Here is a 22818-nt window from a genome sequence, read left to right as displayed (position 1 = left end):
CATTTATAAGAGATTAAATCACATTGTCTAAACAGAAACCCCTAATACCTGGCACTGGGCTGAGGGGACTCTGAGGGTCCACCTGTGACTCAATGGTGATTACTCCTTCACGCTCCGGTCCCCATCCTTCCTCGCTCTGTGCCTTGACTCGGAACATGTAGGAATGGTTGGGGAGCAGATCCTCCACGACTACAGAGTTCTCCCGTGGGTTCGGTATGTCAATGGTTCGTGAGTCAGCTGGTGGGAGAGGGAGAAGTTAACATGCAAGCTGCAAGGTCATCAAACAACCAATGACTTGTAGGAGAACATAGCACAGGCTACAAAAACTAGTGCTATGGTATTAATCAACTAACAAGCCTTGCATGTCATGTTTTTGGAAATATTGTAGCTTATTACATCATGAGAATCCCTTATTGGCAGAATAGCAGATGCCATATGATGTCCTCATGACAAAAGATCTGGAACCACCCTTTACTTAGAGCAAAAGGTACAAGTATTTATTATGACACCCAAAAGACAACCTAAGTGTGTTGCTTACCTCCATTGAGCAGCTGGTAATGCACCTTGTACCCTAGCACCTCTTTTTCACACTGTGGCTCCTGCCAGCTGACTTTAAGTGATGTAGGTCCAAGAGCTGAGAACACCAGGCGGGTGGGAGTGTCTGGGATCCCTGGGGAAAGGCGTGAGTCTGTGAGGAGAAACTAGAGGTTAGGGGTCAGTTGGAAGATTACCAGTCTGTCCTACAATGTTTTGTGCATAATCACCTTGAATAGCCACATCCAGGCTACTTAGCGCATCCCTTACATCCTCTGATGGAGTACGACCTCTTCCTCCGATCATAAGAGGGGGAAGTCCTAGTCTGCTCTGTCCTGTTGTAGCTGTACAATAACATGGGGAGGGAAAGAACAATGTCAAATGGCGTAGGAAAATATTCAGGACACCAATAAAAACAGGATGGCAAATATTCAGTCAGCTCCAGGGAATTACACATCGGCTTCAAGAACAAATTATCCACATGTCACCTCATATTGTCACAGTGTTCTTGTTCCCTAGTATTGTCCCTCCCACCCCAAGTTTTTGTGGGATGCAGTTTCTGGACCCCTCATGCATGACCAGGCACGGAGTCAGAGTATGCGGGAGTTATGGTAGAGCAGTATTAGCACCTCTATAGTCAGAGACAGCAGAAGTCCCTTAAGTCTCAGCTGTGTAAGGGGAATGAAAGCAGCAGTTTTGATGAGCAGGAAGGGAAGTATTTTTTCCAGCAAGTAGGTGACAAACATATACTGCCAGAAGATTGTAATGTTGATATGCATTTCAATTAGTTAAATATTATATAGGCATATAAAGGATTAAAGCATCAATCCATGCTCCAGACCCCCCCCAAAGGCAAATGTACTGCATTCCAAAGTAGTATTGAGTATAATTTATTTTAACATTATTGTTTAAAATAATGATAGCGCCCCACAAGGCCTTGAACCCCTTTGAGAACATTCCACTGGCTCGTGTATAGATATAACTCAGTATCACTAAACAATGCAGTACATTCTCTTGCAGGGTTTGGGTCTCATAGATGAGGAGTTGAGCACTGATGAGGTTAAGCATCCATGGAAGCGATGACCAATCAGCATGAGGGTGACATGTTTCCATGGTACCTATCACTGGGCTTGTCCCTCTGGGACCATCGGCCATGATTATAGCATCTCGAACTGTGCAGTTGCCTTGGTAACCCTTCAACTCTGCCCATGCGTGGCGTCTTTCAGTGTAATTCTGCATGGGGAGCAAGTGTCCCCTGACCCACTCTGTGGGAGGGGCATGGAAAAGAGACAGCAGGAGACCGTGAGGAGGAACCAAATACCAAAAGGTGTTACAGGGAGAGGAGACAGATAAGGGTTGAGATCAAGAGGAAAGGAACAGAGAAGCTACAAACATTTTGAAAAGACTTAAAAATAAAAAATAGCAGATTTTGGATCTACGTGATTAGTAAGTTCATTATGTATAGAGGGGTAGAATTTCAGTAGGTGAAAACAGGTCATGATGATGGGCCAAAACATAATGTAGTTGACCAGACGGAAGAAAACTGAAAACAGCACATAGATGATGGAGCATATCCGCTAGGTAGGTGTGGCAAGGCATCTTAGTAAAATATGGAGACTGAGGATGGTCAGGAAAATGAGAGAAAGGAAGAATGGAGCAAGTTGGTTAAGTAAAAGAGGGAAGATTTGGAAATGAGCTACAAGTTATGGAGTATGAGGTAAATGAGCTAGGTACAAGGAAGACAGGGTGACAGAAGTGAGGAGGTATTGGGACAGAGGGGAAAGTGTAGTGAAAGTGACCACCACAGTTCAACACTCACAAAACAACAGAAATACTCTAAGAAACATAAGTACTTAGTGGGTCTTTGTAAAATCCTGATAACCCAATTATCCCTCACACAGTCTGTTACTTTCATTTGCTTACCACTAACCCTTAAATAATTAACCCTTACATAACTAACCCTTACATAATCTCTTGTGCCCCAAAACCCTCTATGTTTATATTTGACTCTCATGACCCCACCCCCCTGCCCTTCACATTGCCAAAAGTATTTTCTTTCTAATTTACGTTACACATTGACCCTCATAAGCTTTGCTAACTTAAGGTGCATACAATCCCCTAGTGTGGTACCTCCAAACCTCTTTACTAGTTACCCAACTCCCAGTGCCCCAACTTCATTGTTACTCACTATGTCCACTTATGAGAGTTGAGTGCTGAGAACTTGAGTGCTGAGAGCTGGAGTGCTGAGAGTGCTGCGAACTAGTGCTGCCAAATCTGTGGGTCTCATGATGCATGTTGGGTGCGAGCTGTTGGTACCCAGTGGTCACTGTGCGTGTCAGGCTGCTGGTTGAACCAGGGAATGTAAAGTCCATACGACCATTTAGCAATTGTTCTGAAGAGAAGACAAACAAGTTAGGAAGGTCCCACTGATCTCCAAAATACCTGGATCATTCTGAAATGAAACTCGATCAGGGAAGCTAACAATATATTGCCACTAGTAGCCTCTACATTCATAACTTTTAAACCCCAAATGATTTTTTAGTAATTTCCCTACAGATTAATGTTTATTTTTGAAGGTACTGTAAACACAACGAGACTTTAATATAGATGGTTTAGTTATGCATATTAAAACAAGTGTGCAATATACTTTCATGATTTATTTTGCCATTTTTTTCCATATAATTGAGCTCTTAAAATGGTGGCTTTCTAATTGTCAGAGCTGGAAATGCACCTTCCTGACTTTTCAAGGCTGACTCTGCTGCATATATTTCCCTAATTGGCTTAAATAGGTAACATCTGCAAAATAATGCACTTATACTAACAATATGACTGTAGCTAGTTTTGTCAGCTGCACACTCAAGCCCAATTGGCTTCTCCAAACAAGGCACGTGATGGGTAGAGTTTGGCTAATAATTGCAGCTGCAGATGTTAAATTTGTTTTTTAAAATATTTAGATGTGACTTGTAAGTTATACTATAGCAGAACAACAGAAATGTGTTTACTGTCCCTTTAACTGGTAGATATGAGGGTGGTTCTAAACCTTAAAAACTATGGGTAATAAAAAAAGAATAACACAAAGCTACGTATCACCCCTGTAGGCCGATATTGGTTGTGGGGTCATTCATTTTTACTACTTTTTTTTCTCCTGGTTCTTATTGAAATGCCCTTTTCCCACATTTCTTGCACACCTTAAAGGGACACTGAACCCAAATGTTTTATTTTGTGATTCGTATAGAGCATGCAATTTTAAACAACTTTCTAATTTACTCCTATTATCAATTTTTCTTTGTTCTCTTGCTATCTTTATTTGAAAAAGAAGGCATCTAAGCTAAGGAGCCAGCCAATTGTTGGACAGCACTTGTTTATTGGTGTTGTCCAATCAGCAAGGACAACCCAGGCTGTTCACCAAAAATGGGCTGGCATCTAAACTTACATTCTTGCTTTTTAAATAAAGATACCAAGAGAATAAAGGCAATTTGATAGTAGGAGTAAATTAGAAAGTTGCTTAAAATTGCATGCTCTATCTGAACCACTAAAAAAAAAATTTGGGTTCAGTGTCCCTTTAAGGGATAGAAGTGTCAAAAAAGAAATGTGCATGAGTGCATTTAAATGTAAAATAGAAGCATGTTTGCAATATACTTTCATTTTTCTGCGGCATACGCACATATCCTGTGAGTGCCTGTGCACCAGTATTCAGATACCACACCTTCGCAGAGTCAGCGGTGGCTTGTATGACACAAATGATGTCTTTACAGAAAAAAATACACACCACTGCCAGCTCTTTGAGCAGGCATGATGTTAGAATACTGGTGCACGGTGCTCGCAGGATATGTATGTATGCCGTAGAAAAACAGTAAATTTTACTAGAAGAATTTTTGCTAATAAAAGTATATTACAAAAAATGATTGTATTTCAAATTGAAATGCACCTTTGCACAATTCAATTTTGAGTTTTCTATCCCTTTAAGGCAAAGGGCATGTACTTTCTTGCAAATCTATAAATATATACACACAGGGTGGTTAAAAGGATGATAGAGGTACAGTTGGCACCTCACTTCCTAGAACTGCCAATAGGAAGGGCAGAGGTTTAACCTAGAGCTGACTGCAAGATAAGTACAACTCTCTTTACAGATCGGATATGGTAAAGTGAAATAGACTGGGTGAGGGACAGATATAGAGAGAAACTGAAAGGGCAAAAATATATGGCAGAGACAGCAAGAGAAGAGTAGTGAGAGGGCAGCGGCAGAGCGAGGGAACAATAGGAATAGACAATAGAGGCACAAGAATAGAATGTGAAAAAGACAGAGGAATTAAAGGGACATGAAACCCAATCTTTTTCATTGATGACTCAGAGCATATTCTTTTAATTAACTTTCCAATGTATCTAATTTGTTTCGTTCTCTTTGTTGAAACGTATAACTTGAAATGCTCAGAAGTTCCTGATTGGTGGCTACACATATATTCCTCTTGTCATTGGCTTTAAGCTAGCTCACAGTAGTGTATTGCCGCTCCTTTAACAAAGGATAGCAAGGGAACAAAGCAAATTAGATAACAGAAGTAAATTGGAAAGTTGTTTAAAAATAGTTTTCTATCTGAATCATGAAAGAAAAATTTTGAGTTTAATTTCCCTTTAAGCAATGGAGAGGAGTAAAAAGGTGGTAATCTTCATTCATATTCTCCTTACATCATTGTTTTATTTGAGGGGCAAAGTAAGCAAAAGAAGAGAGATAAATGGGTAGGGAGAGAAGGGCAACAGGAAGGAATAGGGTAGGTGATGGAAAGGGGGGAGTAGAGGGAAGCAGAGAGGAGATATGTGAAGAAGGGATGAGGATAAGTGTAAAAGGAGGGATAAAAAAAATGAAGAGGACAACAGCAGAATGGAGAGAAGGGTTGAAGAACATCTATTAGATACAATATGATCAAACAAATAGAATAGGAGCTCTCACAGCTCGTGCATCACACTTCAAAAACATTCCCAATCAGCCATCTTGAGGGCAGGGGAGAGGTAACATTGTGATATTTAGGCTTCTGTTTAGGGTTAACCCCATATATGCCAGGGCAGTGTGGTTAACAGGTGTTGGCACCAGCAGCAATTTCATCTGCAACATTTATGTGCAGGCAACATCAGTATGATCACAGTATCTCCATGACAACTCTAGGACAACTTCAGTATAGAGGCACCTGCCTTTGTTTTAAAATGAAGTGAGTGAACCCTTCCCCATCATATTGTTGCTCTATCACCTGAATGAAAAAGCTGCCACAGAAAATAAATGAAAATGGTACATATTACTTTTTCAATCCCAGTTTTACACACCGATTACTAGAAAATGTACATGGGAGCAGAATTTAGTAAGTATTTAGAGGGGTTGCCAGAGGTGTGGCTAGCAGCGGTTGCTAGGGGATTGTTTAAGGAGGGTTCCTAGGGCAGTGGCTAAGAAGGTTTGCTAGAGGCTGAGCTAAGAGGGGTTGTTAAGGGATTGTTTAAGAAGGGTTCCTAGGGGAGTGGCTAAGAAGGTTTGCTAGTGGGTTGTTTAAAAAGGGTTCCTAGGGGAGTGGCTAAGAGGGGTTGCTAGGGGATTGTTTAAGAAGGGTTCCTAGGGGAGTGGCTAAGAAGGTTTGCTAGGGGAGTGGCTAAGAGGGGTTGCTAGGGGATTGTTTAAGAAGGGTTCCTAGGGCAGTGGCTAAGAAGGTTTGCTAGAGGTTGAGCTAAGAGGGGTTGCTAGAGGATTGTTTAAGAAGGATTCCTATGGGAGTGGCTAAGAAGGTTTGCTAGGGGAGTGGCTAAGAAGGTTTGCTAGGGGAGTGGCTAAGAGGGGTTGCTAGGGGGTTGTTTAAGAAGGGTTCCTAGGGGAGTGGCTAAGAAGGGTTCCTAGGGGAGTGGCTAAGAAGGTTTGCTAGGGAAGTGTATAAGAGGGGTCGCTAGGGGGTTGTTTAAGAAGGGTTCCTAGGGGAGTGGCTAAGAAGGGTTCCTAGGGGAGTGGCTAAGAAGGTTTGCTAGGGGAGTGGATAAGAGGGGTCGCTAGGGGGTTGTTTAAGAAGGGTTCCTAGGGGAGTGGCTAAAAAGGTTTGCTAGGGGCATTGCTAAGAGAAACTACTGTGGAATAAAGCCACTAGTGTACTTGAGGCTTGAATGGTGCTCTAATTATGACAGGGTAGTTTCATTAGTCCCTATTTTTTTCTAGAGTAGAAGTTATATGTATTTTTTTTCTTAATATACTACAGAGTGTGGTAATCTCTTAATTTAGGGTATTTTATTTAGAGAATCTGCACAATTTAGTATTTTAGCGTATTGTATTCTCAGTGCTGTCACTGGTAACACAATTTTTATACAATGTTGCAAATAATCAGACTGCATGAAAACCTTTTAAGTTAAAGGGACACTGAACCCAATTTTTTTCTATCATGATTCAGATAGAGCATGCAACTTTCTAATTTAGTCCTATTATCAAATTATTTTTATTCTCTTGGTATCTTTATTTGAAATGCAAGAATGTAAGTTTAGATGCCGGCCCATTTTTGGTGAACACACTGTGTTGTTCTTGCTGATTGTTTGGGTAAATTCACACAATCATATACCCTTACATTCAAACACTCATATACACAGATTGGAGTGACTCCACCCAGTCAGAACTCACTCCATTGTGCCCGTGTACCTCTGTACAGTGTTTGGGACCCTATAAGATGTGCCTAGCTATGTGTCCTTACTTAAATTTTATTGACCTACAGTACAATAATAGGAATGAATGGTCAACTCAGTTGTGCCTTCACCCAGTTAAAACAGTTTCCCTGACATAGAGGGTAGTGGATTTACACGGGGGACTTTGTAGTTCATAATATTTTAAAACATACAATGTGCCCTGTGTGGCCGTCTATATATTGTTAAATAATTCTTGTAGTGTATTTGTGTTTCAGCCTGTTACTGCTATATTTGGCAAAGGCTTCTTGGTTTAAATTTGTGCTTCAACCCTAGTATATCACAAAGTATTGCAACCCTCTCTAGCATATAGGGGGGTAATTCTAACTCTAAAATATATAATAGACCTACCCCTTTAATGACTGTTGCTCACACTAGATGCTATGCTCACAGCAATGTCTAGATCTCTGCCACAACATTCCACACACATGATTATGGTCAGTGACAAAAACGGTCGTCAGATCAGATGCCCACATAAGTAATTAATCTAAGTTCTGGTATTGGTCAGATAACTTCATTCCAGGCTGCTACAGGGGTTTCAACTCTTCTTAAAGGGACAGTAAACATCTTGTAATTCTGTTGCTTCGGAATAACATATCAGCTACATATTCATCTTTTAAAAACAAATTAACATCCTTTTTACTGCAGTTATTATTCAGTAGCCAAACTCCAGCAATCATTGCCTTATTTGGAGCAGGAACCAATCTTGACTTTAGTCAACAAACAACAAGGCTAGTGCCATTAATAATGTTAGTATAAAGTGCACTGTTGTGTAGTTGTTTTCAGTTAAAGCCAATTAGGGACATATATGTAGTAGGGTTAGTCTTGTGAAGTCGGGAGGTTAAATTCAATTTCTAAGAATTAGAAAATGCTTAATTTTCAGAGGTAAATTACATGAAAGAGAAGCAAAAGTAATAATTAAAATGTATCGCAAAGTTTTTTTATTATATATAGCTAAAAATGTTATATACAAATTTCAAGGTGTTTACTGCCCCTTTAAGACATTAGTTGCTATAACAGATGTATAAAATAATCACAAATACTAAAATCTGACATGTTTATAAAAGAAATGGAAAGAGATGAAGCCAACACCATAGATCAGAAATGCAAGTTGTACAGAATCCAACACAGAAGAGCTAAAATAAACAATTCTTTGGCAAAGTGATAATGTAAAATGTAATATATATATATATATATATATATATATATATATACATACACACACATTTAAATATATATATTAATGTTTACTTCCACAAATTGATGCCTTTCAAACATCAAGCTACATTTCTTGGCACTTTTGTTTGCTTTGGGATAGTGATAAGGGCTTCGGATTGAGGGCTTCAGTCTTTGGGTCTATATGTTATTGGTCTGTATTTATGCTGTTTCATGATGACACGGCAACTTTCTATTGGCTTGTGGCAACACTGATGTCATAGCAGCCCTTAAAGATATCCACATAAATGTAGAAACATACCAGTTAAAAAGACAAAGATTCCTTGCCTAAAAGTTAGAACTTGCAGTAATACAGGCTGCAGAAGCATGGAAGGATGAATATCTCAGTAAGCAGGCCCAAAGTACCCATTAGAGGTTGCACTGCCAATCCCAAGTGCCATGCAGTATAAAGAGGTCCACAAAGCAAACTACAGGCTGTTAGCACTTTACACAGGTGGGGTGGGAGAGGGAGTAAGGGAAGCAGATATCACTGGACCCCTCCACCATTGTCCTGCTGTCACCTTCTGGGATCTCACGGATGGTCCCCTTCCACTTCAGGGAGCTGGCATTATCCATCTGATCCATCAGGGCCTCTGTGTCTGTGGATAGACTACTGCTGGCTGACAGACGCGGTATAACATCTACAGGCAACTTCCAGGTGACGTGCCGCAAGTCCAGCTCCGATCCCAAGAGAGGTACGTACTTCCAGTGTCGGCCTTCAGGGGACAGGGGGTGGCTTAGACAGAGGGGGGAACTGAGTAGAAGGGGGGGGGGGGGTTGAAAGGTCCCTATCCCAGCCCCAAGGAAGCAGTGCAGGTGCTAACAGCCAGCATACTGATTCTGTAATATATTGCCCAGGAAAGCAGTAGCAATCTTATTGGTCTTTGAAGTGAAAGGTTTTGGGCACACCATGCATCTGCCTTTCTGCCCCCCCCCAGGCTGGGTGATATGTTAAATAAGGGGATTCTTACCTGATTCATCAGACATGCTGGGCCTCTTACTGCCAACTGGAGATCGCAAGACATCTGCACTGTACATCAGGTAACTGTCATACTCCTCTCCTGCTTCAGCATCAATAATGGGGACATCTGGGATGATGGGAACTGCAAAGAACAAACAGCAGGGGGAGCTCTTAGTCCAGTGTTAGAGCTGATTTAGTGTGATATCTCAGTTATAAACATTCAAATACAAATGGACCCACCTTACAGTAGCCCTTTAAGGATATAGATAAATATAGACAGACACACATATATATATAGTCATTAACAAACTGACATTTTGGACAAACTATAACAGAATTTATTTTAAACAGAGGTAACACTACTAAGATATTTAGTACTAGGATACTCTGTGTATTTATCAGTACAGTAAGATGCATCTCTATCTTAGCTCTTAGAACTTACTGGACATGGGTCGCGTGGGTTGAGTGGCCAGGTTCATGGTTGCATCTTTCTCAGGTCCCCAGCCAATGGCATTGCAAGCCCTCACAGTGTACCGATATGGTTGAGACTCCCGTAGGTTCTCAATCAGTACCATCCTTTTCTTGGGGTTGTTTATCAGTACCTTCTTTCTGGAACCCACAGGCTCTGACGGTAAAAAGGAAGAGATGTCATATTGTCTGCTAGCCCAGCGAAGAGTATTTTTTAAGTTAATTGCAAAGGTCATGCTGTTACACCCTTACAAATTCACTTGTATGTTAAAAGTAAGTGAGACAAGATGAGGGAGGAACGTACGGTTGTCCTCGTTGACTAGACCATAGGAGACCTCGTATGCTGTGATATCACCGTTGGTCTCTGCTGGCTCTGCCCAGCTAAGCTGTGTCACTGTACTTGAAATGACATTAAAGGCCAATCGTCCGGGCTCGCTAGGAACTGAGAAAGACAGTATGTTAAGTCATTGTACCAATCCTATGTATGCAATTAGTATGGTCAATCAATAAAGATTACTACAAAAAAATATTGTAATATGTTAAACTAAAAAACATTTTTTCTTTATTACTACCTCTACTGGAAAGTATACTTGTTTTGAAAGTTATTTTTGTAAATTCAGTGGCTGTTCACATGGAGGTTCTATGGAAGTGGAAGAAATTCTGGAGTATTTATGTTACAATGAATTGCAATTGTGAAAATAGGGCACAGTTGCTAACACAATACATCATGAGATGAAAATAAGATCATGAGTCACTTGAGATCCAGTAACTATGTTCTTGTCATTTTAGAATGATACAAAATAAAGAAGCAGATCATAATGTATCTTAAATGTATTAAACGCAGCAAAGATAAATACATGTAGCCCTCAGTTTACGCCGGGGTTAGGTTCCAGAAGGAATGGTTGTAAATTGAAACCGTTGTAAATTGAAACCCAGTTTATAATGTAAGTCAATGGGAAGTGAGGGAGATAGGTTCCAGGCCCCTCTCAAAATTGTCATAAGTAACACCTAATACATTATTTTTAAAGCTTTGAAATGAAGACTTTAAATGCTAAACAGCATTATAAACCTAATAAAATAATCACACAATACAGAATATATAATTAAACTAAGTTAAATGAACAAAAACATTTGCTAAACAGCATTATAAACCTAATAAAATAATCACATAACACAGACTTCACCTGCATTTTTCTGCAAACAGTTCTTTATATGCATTCCAATCTGGAACGATTTATAGACAGGAAGATCTTGTTCCTTTGAAATCTGCTCAAAAGCTCAGGTCTGGTTAAACTGATTAATTTCAGCTTGCTTGGCTTTGCTACAACACAAGTGGACAGCTCCACCTACTGGCTATTTTAATAAATGCACTGCTTCTCAATGCTTTTCAATAACAGTCATATGACTGGAAAAAAAGGTTGTTATTCTGAAACGTTGTAAAACGAGGGCCACCTGTATTACAATGTTATAATTAGCTCTTTCATTAAATGGTGGTTTTAATCTGTCTAGGTGCCTTTAAAGGGACAGTTTACACCAAAATTGTTATTGTATAAAAAATAGACAATGCCTTTACTACCCATTTCCCAGCTTTGCACAACCATTACTGTTATATTAATATACTTTATAACATTTAAACCTCTAAATGTCTGCCTGTTTCTACATCACTACAGACAGTCTCATATCACATGCTTTTTTAATTTGCTTTTCACAACAAGAGACTGCTAGTTCACGTGGGCCATATAGATAACCTTGTGCTCACGCCCGTGGAGTTATTTAAGAGTCAGCACAACACAGCACTAATTGGTTAAAATGCAAGTTAATAGAAAAATAAATAAGAAGTCATGTGATCAGGGGGCTGTCAGAAAATGCTTAGATACAAGGTAATCACAGAGGTAAAAAGTGTATTAATATAACAGTGTTGGTTATGCAAAACTGAGGAATGGATAATAAAGGAATTATCTATCTTTTTAAACAACAAACATTCTGGTGTAGACTGTCCCTTTAATGCTTGTTAAAGGTGCCGAAATTAATCTGAATTAGAAATTTCTCTAAATCAATGGTGAGCTTGGGAGAGAAAACGGTTCAGGTTTCAAATAAAATTGCTGTCAAAGTGAGGCTAAGGAGTAAACCTTTATTTATCGAGAATGTTCTTTTGTTATTCAGACAGCGCATACAAATAAAAAAAAGGTTCCAATTTACTTCTATTATCAAATGTGCTTCATTCCCATGGTATTCTTTGTTTAATAGATGCCTAGGTAAGTGGCTGTAGCAATACATGACAGGATGTAGTGCTCTTGCAAAACGTCTGCAATATAGTGCTCCAGACACGTGCACGCTCCTTAGCTAACTTCTCTGCTTTTCAATAAAAGATACCAAGAAAACAAAAAAAAATGATAATAGAAGTACAATAGAAATCTGTTTAAAATTGCATGTTCTATCTGAATCATGATTTAATTTATTTTTTATATCCCTTTAACATTGTTTGTTTGGTGTGCCCTAGACTAGAAATGTCAGAGATTACATACAATGGTCTAAGATTCACAGATGACAGCTAACCCAAGACAAATTGGAGCCCTCCCCCCAGGGTACTCCCCTCTTGATACTCACTGTCTTGCAGGGTCTGGCAGGTGACAACATCACTGTAAGGCCCCTCCTCCTGCCCATTGTAGGCGCACACACGCATCTCATAATCACAGTATGGATAAAGATTATTTAGCTCTGCCGAGGGCACCTTGCTGTCTAAGACAGTGGCATCTGATTCTGAGTCTCCTTGAATCCAATACCTCACCTAAAACAGGAAAGCAAAATACAGAGGAGAAGAGATAAGAGAAGTCCTGGAATAAGAGGTCCTGCTCTGAAGTTTAAGGGTGTCAGGAACATATGTCTACAAAACAGTAGTGATATAAATCAGCAAGCTTACACTTGAGGTTTACAGACTACTGTATCAAAGAAATTCAGTGATTTTGGAAGGCAGTGTCCTAATCCAATAAAGTATATCAGTGATCAGGATTTTCTAGATGCATGAAATAGATCCCTGTCCTAAAGCAGTGGCTGTGTATTACTGATCTTTGAGAGTGACCTTACTTTGTATTCTGTAGGTTTGCCACCCGGAGCAGCTGTGTATTACTGGTCTGTGAGAGTGAGCTTACTTTGTATCCTGTAGGTTTGCTACCCGGAGCAGCTGTGTATTACTGGTCTGTGAGAGTGAGCTTACCTTGTATCCTGTAGGTTTGCCACCCGGAGCAGCTGTGTATTACTGGTCTGTGAGAGTGACCTTACCTTGTATCCTGTAGGTTTGCCACCTGGAGCAGCTGTGTATTACTGGTCTGTGAGAGTGAGCTTACTTTGTATCCTGTAGGTTTGCCACCCGGAGCAGCTGTGTATTACTGGTCTGTGAGAGTGAGCTTACTTTGTATCCTGTAGGTTTGCTACCCGGAGCAGCTGTGTATTACTGGTCTGTGAGAGTGAGCTTACCTTGTATCCTGTAGGTTTGCCACCCGGAGCAGCTGTGTATTACTGGTCTGTGAGAGTGACCTTACCTTGTATCCTGTAGGTTTGCCACCTGGAGCAGCTGTGTATTACTGGTCTGTGAGAGTGAGCTTACTTTGTATCCTGTAGGTTTGCCACCCGGAGCAGCTGTGTATTACTGGTCTGTGAGAGTGAGCTTACTTTGTATCCTGTAGGTTTGCCACCCGGAGCAGCTGTGTATTACTGGTCTGTGAGAGTGAGCTTACTTTGTATCCTGTAGGTTTGCCACCCGGAGCAGCTGTGTATTACTGGTCTGTGAGAGTGAGCTTACTTTGTATCCTGTAGGTTTGCCACCCGGAGCAGTTGTGTATTACTGGTCTGTGAGAGTGACCTTACTTTGTATCCTGTAGGTTTGCCACCCGGAGCAGTTGTGTATTACTGGTCTGTGAGAGTGACCTTACTTTGTATCCTGTAGGTTTGCCACCTGGAGCAGCTGTGTATTACTGGTCTGTGAGAGTGAGCTTACTTTGTATCCTGTAGGTTTGCCACCCGGAGCAGCTGTGTATTACTGGTCTGTGAGAGTGACCTTACTTTGTATCCTGTAGGTTTGCCACCCGGAGCAGCTGTGTATTACTGGTCTGTGAGAGTGAGCTTACTTTGTATCCTGTAGGTTTGCCACCCGGAGCAGCTGTGTATTACTGGTCTGTGAGAGTGAGCTTACTTTGTATCCTGTAGGTTTGCCACCCGGAGCAGTTGTGTATTACTGGTCTGTGAGAGTGACCTTACTTTGTATCCTGTAGGTTTGCCACCCGGAGCAGTTGTGTATTACTGGTCTGTGAGAGTGAGCTTACTTTGTATCCTGTAGGTTTGCCACCTGGAACAGCTGTGTATTACTGGTCTGTGAGAGTGAGCTTACTTTGTATCCTGTAGGTTTGCTACCCGGAGCAGCTGTGTATTACTGGTCTGTGAGAGTGAGCTTACTTTGTATCCTGTAGGTTTGCCACCCGGAGCAGCTGTGTATTACTGGTCTGTGAGAGTGAGCTTACTTTGTATCCTGTAGGTTTGCCACCTGGAGCAGCTGTGTATTACTGGTCTGTGAGAGTGAGCTTACTTTGTATCCTGTAGGTTTGCCACCCGGAGCAGCTGTGTATTACTGGTCTGTGAGAGTGAGCTTACTTTGTATCCTGTAGGTTTGCCACCCGGAGCAGCTGTGTATTACTGGTCTGTGAGAGTGAGCTTACCTTGTATCCTGTAGGTTTGCCACCTGGAGCAGCTGTGTATTACTGGTCTGTGAGAGTGAGCTTACTTTGTATCCTGTAGGTTTGCCACCCGGAGCAGTTGTGTATTACTGGTCTGTGAGAGTGACCTTACTTTGTTTGTATCCTGTAGGTTTGCCACTCGGAGCAGTTGTGTATTACTGGTCTGTGAGAGTGACCTTACTTTGTATCCTGTAGGTTTGCCACCCGGAGCAGCTGTGTATTACTGGTCTGTGAGAGTGACCTTACTTTGTATCCTGTAGGTTTGCCACCTGGAGCAGCTGTGTATTACTGGTCTGTGAGAGTGACCTTACTTTGTATCCTGTAGGTTTGCCACCTGGAGCAGCTGTGTATTACTGGTCTGTGAGAGTGACCTTACTTTGTATCCTGTAGGTTTGCCACCCGGAGCAGCTGTGTATTACTGGTCTGTGAGAGTGAGCTTACCTTGTATCCTGTAGGTTTGCCACCTGGAGCAGCTGTGTATTACTGGTCTGTGAGAGTGAGCTTACTTTGTATCCTGTAGGTTTGCCACCCGGAGCAGTTGTGTATTACTGGTCTGTGAGAGTGACCTTACTTTGTATCCTGTAGGTTTGCCACCCGGAGCAGTTGTGTATTACTGGTCTGTGAGAGTGACCTTACTTTGTATCCTGTAGGTTTGCCACCCGGAGCAGCTGTGTATTACTGGTCTGTGAGAGTGAACTTACTTTGTATCCTGTAGGTTTGCCACCCGGAGCAGCTGTGTATTACTGGTCTGTGAGAGTGAACTTACTTTGTATCCTGTAGGTTTGCCACCCGGAGCAGTTGTGTATTACTGGTCTGTGAGAGTGACCTTACTTTGTATCCTGTAGGTTTGCCACCCGGAGCAGCTGTGTATTACTGGTCTGTGAGAGTGAGCTTACTTTGTATCCTGTAGGTTTGCCACCCGGAGCAGTTGTGTATTACTGGTCTGTGAGAGTGAGCTTACTTTGTATCTTGTAGGTTTGCCACCCGGAGCAGCTGTGTATTACTGGTCTGTGAGAGTGAGCTTACTTTGTATCCTGTAGGTTTGCCACCTGGAGCAGCTGTGTATTACTGGTCTGTGAGAGTGAGCTTACCTTGTATCCTGTAGGTTTGCCACCTGGAGGAATCCAGTTCATGCGGATTTTCCTGGCACTTACAGCCTGACAGTTTAGGTTAATTGGGGCTCCAAGCTTCCCTCGTGGTGATTGGGCAGACTGGAATTCATGTGCCTTTGGCATAATATCTGTGGGTTTAAAGAAATCTTTGAGTGTAACCTCTTCTCTGACACATCACTATTATGTAACACCTTCCTTGCCAAAGCCCTGGAATAGAACCCCACATGCCAGGGCACTGCAATGTGTCTTTTTCCCTACTAGACTAGCCCTTTAACATAACCACTTCTCTTCCAAAACCTGAGCATGTAGATTATCTCATTCATATATGCTGTACTCTCTAACTAAGCCACAGTCCTGTGCAGTATTACGCCATATTTCTCACCTGGAGTGTCATCAATGGTAATGGTGCATTGTGGGTATTTGCCAATCTTAGCCCCATATTTCGGGTTGCTGAGTTCCAGCAGGAACTGTTTGATTTGACGATTTCCGAGCAGAGTGTCCACTTCAGAGCGGTCAAGGAGAGGTACCAGAATCTCAGACCGCGTGTCCGCTGGCTGGAAGGTCAGCTCGCCCTCAGATGAGGTGTAATCCTGGGAAGCAGAAATCATACAGCATGTAAGAGAAACGCCCCCATCTACATATTAATATATAAACTAAAAAACATATGAAGGGGTTGCTGAATGGGGGCTTTTAAGGGCTGAACCCCTGTGTATCCAGGTGTTCTCTCCAGTGGTGGCAACACCAGTAACCGGTAGCACAATTACTAAACACCATGGTACAGAGATACAAACCAACTACACAAAAACTGTCTAAATGATCTGCCCTGCGCTCAGTGGCACTTGCCCACTGATTTACCTTGGTATCACGTGCAGTCAGGTCCTGGGTACGGTATGAAACCTGTGTCTTCCCACTCTGCAGGATCTCTCGTGTGACAGGGACTCTGGCCAACTGGTCCTGACGACTGTACGTGTACGCTGGCTTTTCAAACGTCACTATGCTCTTTGCTGTTACAGCAATAAATAAATCGGTGTTAAAAAGTAAATATAAAAAAAAGTCAAATCATCACACACACCTTATAATCATCTGATAATACGTAGAAATATTAGTTAACAGTTCTATGAGAATCCCTTAAACCCTCATTACCACTTAAAGGGACACTGAACACAATGTTTTTTTCTTTCATGATTCAGATACAGCATGCAATTTTAAGCGACTTTCTAATTTACTCCTATTATCAATTTTCGTTCTCTTGCTATCTTTATTTGAAAAAGAAGGCATCTAAGCTAAGGAGCCAGCCAATTTTTGGTTCAGAACCATGGACAACACTTGTTTATTGGTGCTGTCCAATCAGCAAGGACAACCCAGTTTGTTCACCAAAAATGGGCCGGCATCTAAACTTACATTCTTGCTTTTCAAATAAAGATACAAAGAGAATGAAGAAAATTTGATAATAGGAGTAAATTAGAAAGTTGCTTAAAATTGCATGCTCTATCTGAATCACGAAAGAAACAAAATTGGGTTCAGTGTCCTTTTAAATAAGTAAATGTGTATTGTGCATTTAGAGGGACAGTAATGTGTTATTTTATCACAGCACTGTTGCTTGCATGTGACTGGAGCTCACTTTAACAATGCAAGGGTTAAAGTCAAATGCTATCAGAGCACCAGTGCACTACTAGGACCTAGCTGGACACATCTGGTGAGCCAATGACAAGAGGCATATTTGAATATTCACCAATCACTAGCTAGCTCCCAGGGGTGCATTGCTGCTCCTGGGTATAGGTATGCTTTTAAACAAAGGATACAAAAAAACAACAACGTAAAATTGATAATAGAAGTAAATTGAAATGTCTGAACTATGAAAATTAATTTTGACTCATGTCCCTTTAACCCTCAGACCTGGACATTTACATTGCAGACTTCTCAAGGCTAACCCTGCTACATATATGTACCTAATCTGTGTTAGCAGAGATTAGAAGATAACAAACTCCAATGCATAGTTTGCTAACATAATGATTGTGGCTAGCCTAGTCTATTCCAGAAACAAGACTGGATTTGCTCCTCTAAATTAGGCAAGTGGTTGATGGAGTCTGACTATGAAAAAATTATTTCATAATTAATATGTTCTATAGTGAGACAAAAAGGTCTTCTAATTAGTTTAGTGTCCTTTAAAAAAAGTTAAGAGTTTACTATTTTGCATTATAAATGCTTTGTCTGAAAGCTAGAAAATGCACATTTTATTTCTTAGTTCTAAACTTCTGCAGATTTATAATCCTGCAGTCAGCCAGCGAATGTGGAACTGACCAATCGTCTTTCAGATAAAACGTTGTGTATAGAGATCTGAAACCCATTCTTGTGCTGCTGGATAGCATTTTTACTGAAAACAATTCAAAATATACAGATAATATACCCCTTTGGCTCAGATTTATTGATGACATCTTATTTATATGGGAAGGAACATATGCCAGCTTACAAGAATTCTTAAATTTATTGAATTCTAATGATTTAAACATCAAACTAACATCGGAAGCTAGCCAAGAAGAAATTGCCTTCCTTGATCTAAAAATTAAAAAAGAAGCAGATGGGAGAATTACAACTGACCTGTATAGGAAGAGAACGGCGACTAATAGCCTATTGCACCAATCTAGTGCACATGCACCCGGAAAAATAAGAGGATTACCAACTGGTGAATTCTTAAGAACCAGAAGGAACTGTACAGATTTGAGTACATTCAAAACTCGAGTTAAAGAACTGGAAGAAAGGCTAATCAAGAGAGGATATAGCAAGACGAGTATAAAAAAGGCCAGAAACAAGGCTATGAAAATCAATAGAAGAGAACTATTGACAAAAAAAAGGAAGAAACAGGATAATAAAACAAGATTGATTTTAACATACTCTTCACAAATAAATCGAATCAAAAGTATCATCAACAAGCACTGGCATGTTTTAACTTCTGATCCAGCACTCAAATTCCAGCTTGGAGAAAGACCTGAGATAGGATATAGAAGATCAAGAAATATGAAAGATCTACTGACAAAGAGTCATTATACAAGAAAGAGAACCATGACTGCATTTACTCCAGGTTGTTTCAAGTGTGGTACGTGCTCCACATGCCAATACATAAAAAAAAAAAAAACACAATTACGGACAGATTCGGATTCACTCATCGTATCAACAACTATATTAGTTGCAATACTCAAGGGGTGATCTACGTATTACAGTGTACCTGTCAGCTTTATTACGTGGGTATGACCACACGTATGATGAGAATTAGGCTGATGGAACACTTAAGAAATATCAAAAATGCCAGAAAAGACGTGGAAGAGGGCAAGACCATAACAAGTGTAGCTTTCCATTTTCTACACAAACATAATTCGAATGCCAAAGACTTGTTATGCTGGGGAATAGAACAAATTAAATTAGGGATCAGAGGGGGAGATCTGGAAAGATCCCTCCAAAAAGCTGAGAGTAAATGGATATATCTATTGAACTCAGTACATCCCAATGGCATCAATGAAAACAACAATTATTATGTATTTCTATAAACATGAAAACGATAAGAGAAACTACAACAGTAGGAAGAATCAAAATCAAAAAGAGAGAGATAACAGAAGCATTTGGAACCCAGAGAGGGACCATTAAGAAAACATATTACACCCAGCACCAGCACTCCTCACTAAACAAGCACAAAAATTAGATTAAAAGATTGTCACAAAGTTAAAACACAATGTAAATGTTAAATGTTTGTCACAAAACTTAAACACAATGCATAAGGACACATCACAAGATGTACAGTAGATGATGATATATCAGAATATAACACAGCACCAGAATAGCATAGGAGCTATTCCATCACTGGGTAATCACTTAGACAGAGCACATTTTAACATTACTGGTCAAAATATAAGGGCCCGAATTAGGGGAAGAAAAAGAAAAGAGAGGAAAAAAGTACATAAAATTTATAAACATAATCCCAAACATTAGAGGGAGATCCGAAATTTATTAATAAATTAGGTAGATAGTAACATTCAATAGGATATCCTAATCCTAAATATCGAAGTACAACCAGAAACAGAAATATATAGCAAGTAAAAATGTTTGTAAATTTAATAGACAATGTTGTATTCTTCTATAATATACAACATCTACAGGACTCCAGGAGTCATTGTACCAGTATTGTTCTGTGAATTTCACAATAATCAACACTTCTTTAATTTTCACATACACTTTCACGTTCTATTAATTCTCAACAACAAAAAATCCAAAAAATATATTTTTTTAACACAACATTCACTTTTCGCAATTCCAATTATTTTATATAATTAATTATTATTTATGCTTTTTCTTCTTTGACACAGTTTTTTAGTGTTCACAAATTCACCTGGTAGATCAAGAAAACAAACACAGTAGCACCAATAAGATGCACTAACAAAAGCCAATAATAATGTTTTCGTAATGTATATATACATCAATTTAGTAAAGGAACAATGGAAATAGATGATTCTTTGACCATTAGGGAATAGACAGGATAAGCATACTTGTCAATATGTGTAAGTTCACCATACTAATTTACACAAAACGGAAAGCCTAACATGAAACAAAAATAAACTTCAGTTAATAGAATATAATTATCCACCTTAACAACCATGAAAAAGATAAGGTGATGTCCTCCTTAACAAGTCAAAAACACCACGTAGTAAATGAATCCCAATTGGCGGCCAGGAAATCAATCGCGGCCGATCAAACCAATAAGCAAACAATAGAGGCGGGACATCCGATTTGGCACGCACAAATAGGTTCAACCACGGCGGCCCGCCGCCTTTGACAAAGCCTAAACCGGCGAAACGCGTCAGGGGAGTTGTGTGGGACAATGGGGTCCTGCAATTGTTGTATATTTTAATAGAAATCTATTGTATGTAAAGATACCTATCAGTAGTACCGTAATAATTTCTGACGGCCTAGCCACAAAGGAGGTTGTGGGTGTTTGACCGCACACTAGTGGAGAGTGATCTGTGAGCATAGAGACACAGTATCCACACTCCAATGATATAACTAAAGCTAATCAAAAGAACAGTACGCAGCAATGTCTGTATGCATGGGGGTGAATGATTGAATCGACTTTAGAAAGATACATACTAATTTAACCCAATATGCAAACAATCTTAGTGAACAAGAATAATTGATACTGCTACAATATATAACGGCTTAGCCGCAAAGGAGGTTGTGGGTGTCTGATTGCACGATAGTGGAGAGAAATCTGTGAACCAAAAAACATAGTATCCACACGTTATTGATATAACTAAAGTTAATCTTAACTACAGTATATAGCACTGTCTGTATGCATGGGGTAAAGGATTGATTATGCTTTAGAAAGATACATACTAATCGAACCGAATACGCAAACAGTTACAGTGAATAATAATAATCAACACTGCTACAATAGCTAACGGCTCAGCCGCATAGGAGGTTGTGGGTGTTCGATCGCACAATAGTGGATAGCAATCTGTGAACACAGAGACATAGTATCCACAATCTATTGAAATATTTGAATAATAGTACCTAGCACTGTCAGTATGCAAGGGGGTGAATGTTTGAATCTATTCTAGAAAAATACATATTAATTTAACCCAAAAAGTAAACAGTCACAGTACTAACAATCAATATCGCTATAATATCTAACGGCTCAACCGCAAAAGAGACTGTGGGTGTCTGAGTGCACAATAGTGGAGAGTGATCTATACCAACAATCAATACCGCTATAATATCTAATGGCTCAGCCGCAAAAGAGACTGTGGGTGTCTGATTACATAATAGTAGAGAGTGATCTGTGAATACAGAGACACAGTATTCAAAATCTCTTGATATAACTACAGTCAATCGGAATAATAATACGCAGCACTGTCTGTACGCATGGGGGTAAATGATTGAATCTACTTTATAAAGACATATACCATTTTAACCCAATATGTAAACAATCACAGTGGATAATAATAATCAGTAATACTGCAACCAAAGTTGCCTGATAAACTAGTACTAATCTTAATGATAGCACACAGTACTGTCCACAAGTATTGGGGTTAACAATTCCACTTCAGAATTAATAACGGCAGATTGAAACCTTTATTCAAAAGAGATAAGAATGTTGCAGGTATAATGTGGGTGCGTAACATATGTAGCAATTCATGTTACAAATGTACACAAGATGATTAACTGATAATAGTACTTGACATAGATAAATACAGTGCAGACCACAAAATAAACGACCTTACATAAATCATCAAATTCCACAAGTTAGAGCAACTATTTGAATAAAGCTCTATAACCACTAAACACAAACACTGGGCAGACTCAATACTCAGATAAGTTAGAAAGTTGTGAATTAGGTTTTATAATCACTTAAGATCAACACTGGGTAGATTCAATACTCAGATAAGGCGTAATGTTGTGCTGAAATATTACATTTCCTGTGTATAAAGATTTTTCTAGCTTTAATTCAACATCCAATCAATTCAGTGTGCACCAACAGAACATATCACTTTACAATAAGCGACAAACCCAAAGTACTCACTCTCCAGGACTAGAGTGTGATCAACAACAAGTTATTACCAATGAATCTTGATTACACCCCAACCCTGATACAAACTACCCACTGAATGGTATCGAAGATACAGTGAGATCAAAAAATACATTAATTGGTATCAGGCCAAATATAGAATAATTGATCTCGCCCAGTATATACCTTTACACGATAGAAGAAATTTTAGATGTTTTTGTGTTTACCCATTTTTTAATATATAACTAATAAAGGTTAAATTTTAATCAGTACTGCCTCTACTCATGTAGTCTGGGCATAGAGTGCTATCCAAGCATTTCTCTTTCAGGGATTCTAGATCCCAATTGTTTGTGGAATTATGTACAAATGAAGCTGACATATTTATATACACTATAAAGGGTAAGGTATATGTATTTATGTACAAATGAATATGAGTTATATTTATATACACTATAAAGGGTAAGGTATATGTATTTATGTACAAATGAAGCTGTTATATTTATATACAGTATAAAGGGTAAGGTATATGTATTTATGTACAAATGAAGCTGTTATATT

The 22818-nt window shown here is 39.7% G+C and overlaps 1 protein-coding gene across 1 annotated transcript in view; it reads right to left on the bottom strand.

Annotated features, from left to right (window-relative positions):
- Positions 1 to 22818, bottom strand: part of ITGB4 (integrin subunit beta 4) — a 158267-nt gene that overhangs the window by 18510 nt on the left and 116939 nt on the right. The window contains 12 exon segments of the mRNA XM_053709074.1: positions 49 to 237; positions 539 to 688; positions 765 to 878; positions 2723 to 2926; positions 8964 to 9158; positions 9414 to 9545; positions 9846 to 10028; positions 10176 to 10313; positions 12479 to 12659; positions 15690 to 15838; positions 16093 to 16300; positions 16566 to 16714. Of these exon segments, the coding sequence (XP_053565049.1) occupies positions 49 to 237; positions 539 to 688; positions 765 to 878; positions 2723 to 2926; positions 8964 to 9158; positions 9414 to 9545; positions 9846 to 10028; positions 10176 to 10313; positions 12479 to 12659; positions 15690 to 15838; positions 16093 to 16300; positions 16566 to 16714 (1992 nt within the window).

Source organism: Bombina bombina, chromosome 1 (assembly GCF_027579735.1).
Source record: "Bombina bombina isolate aBomBom1 chromosome 1, aBomBom1.pri, whole genome shotgun sequence".
Taxonomy (NCBI): Eukaryota; Metazoa; Chordata; class Amphibia; order Anura; family Bombinatoridae; genus Bombina; species Bombina bombina.
The sequence above is the reverse complement of the archived record's forward strand: the minus strand, read 5'-3'. Positions and strand labels throughout refer to the sequence as shown.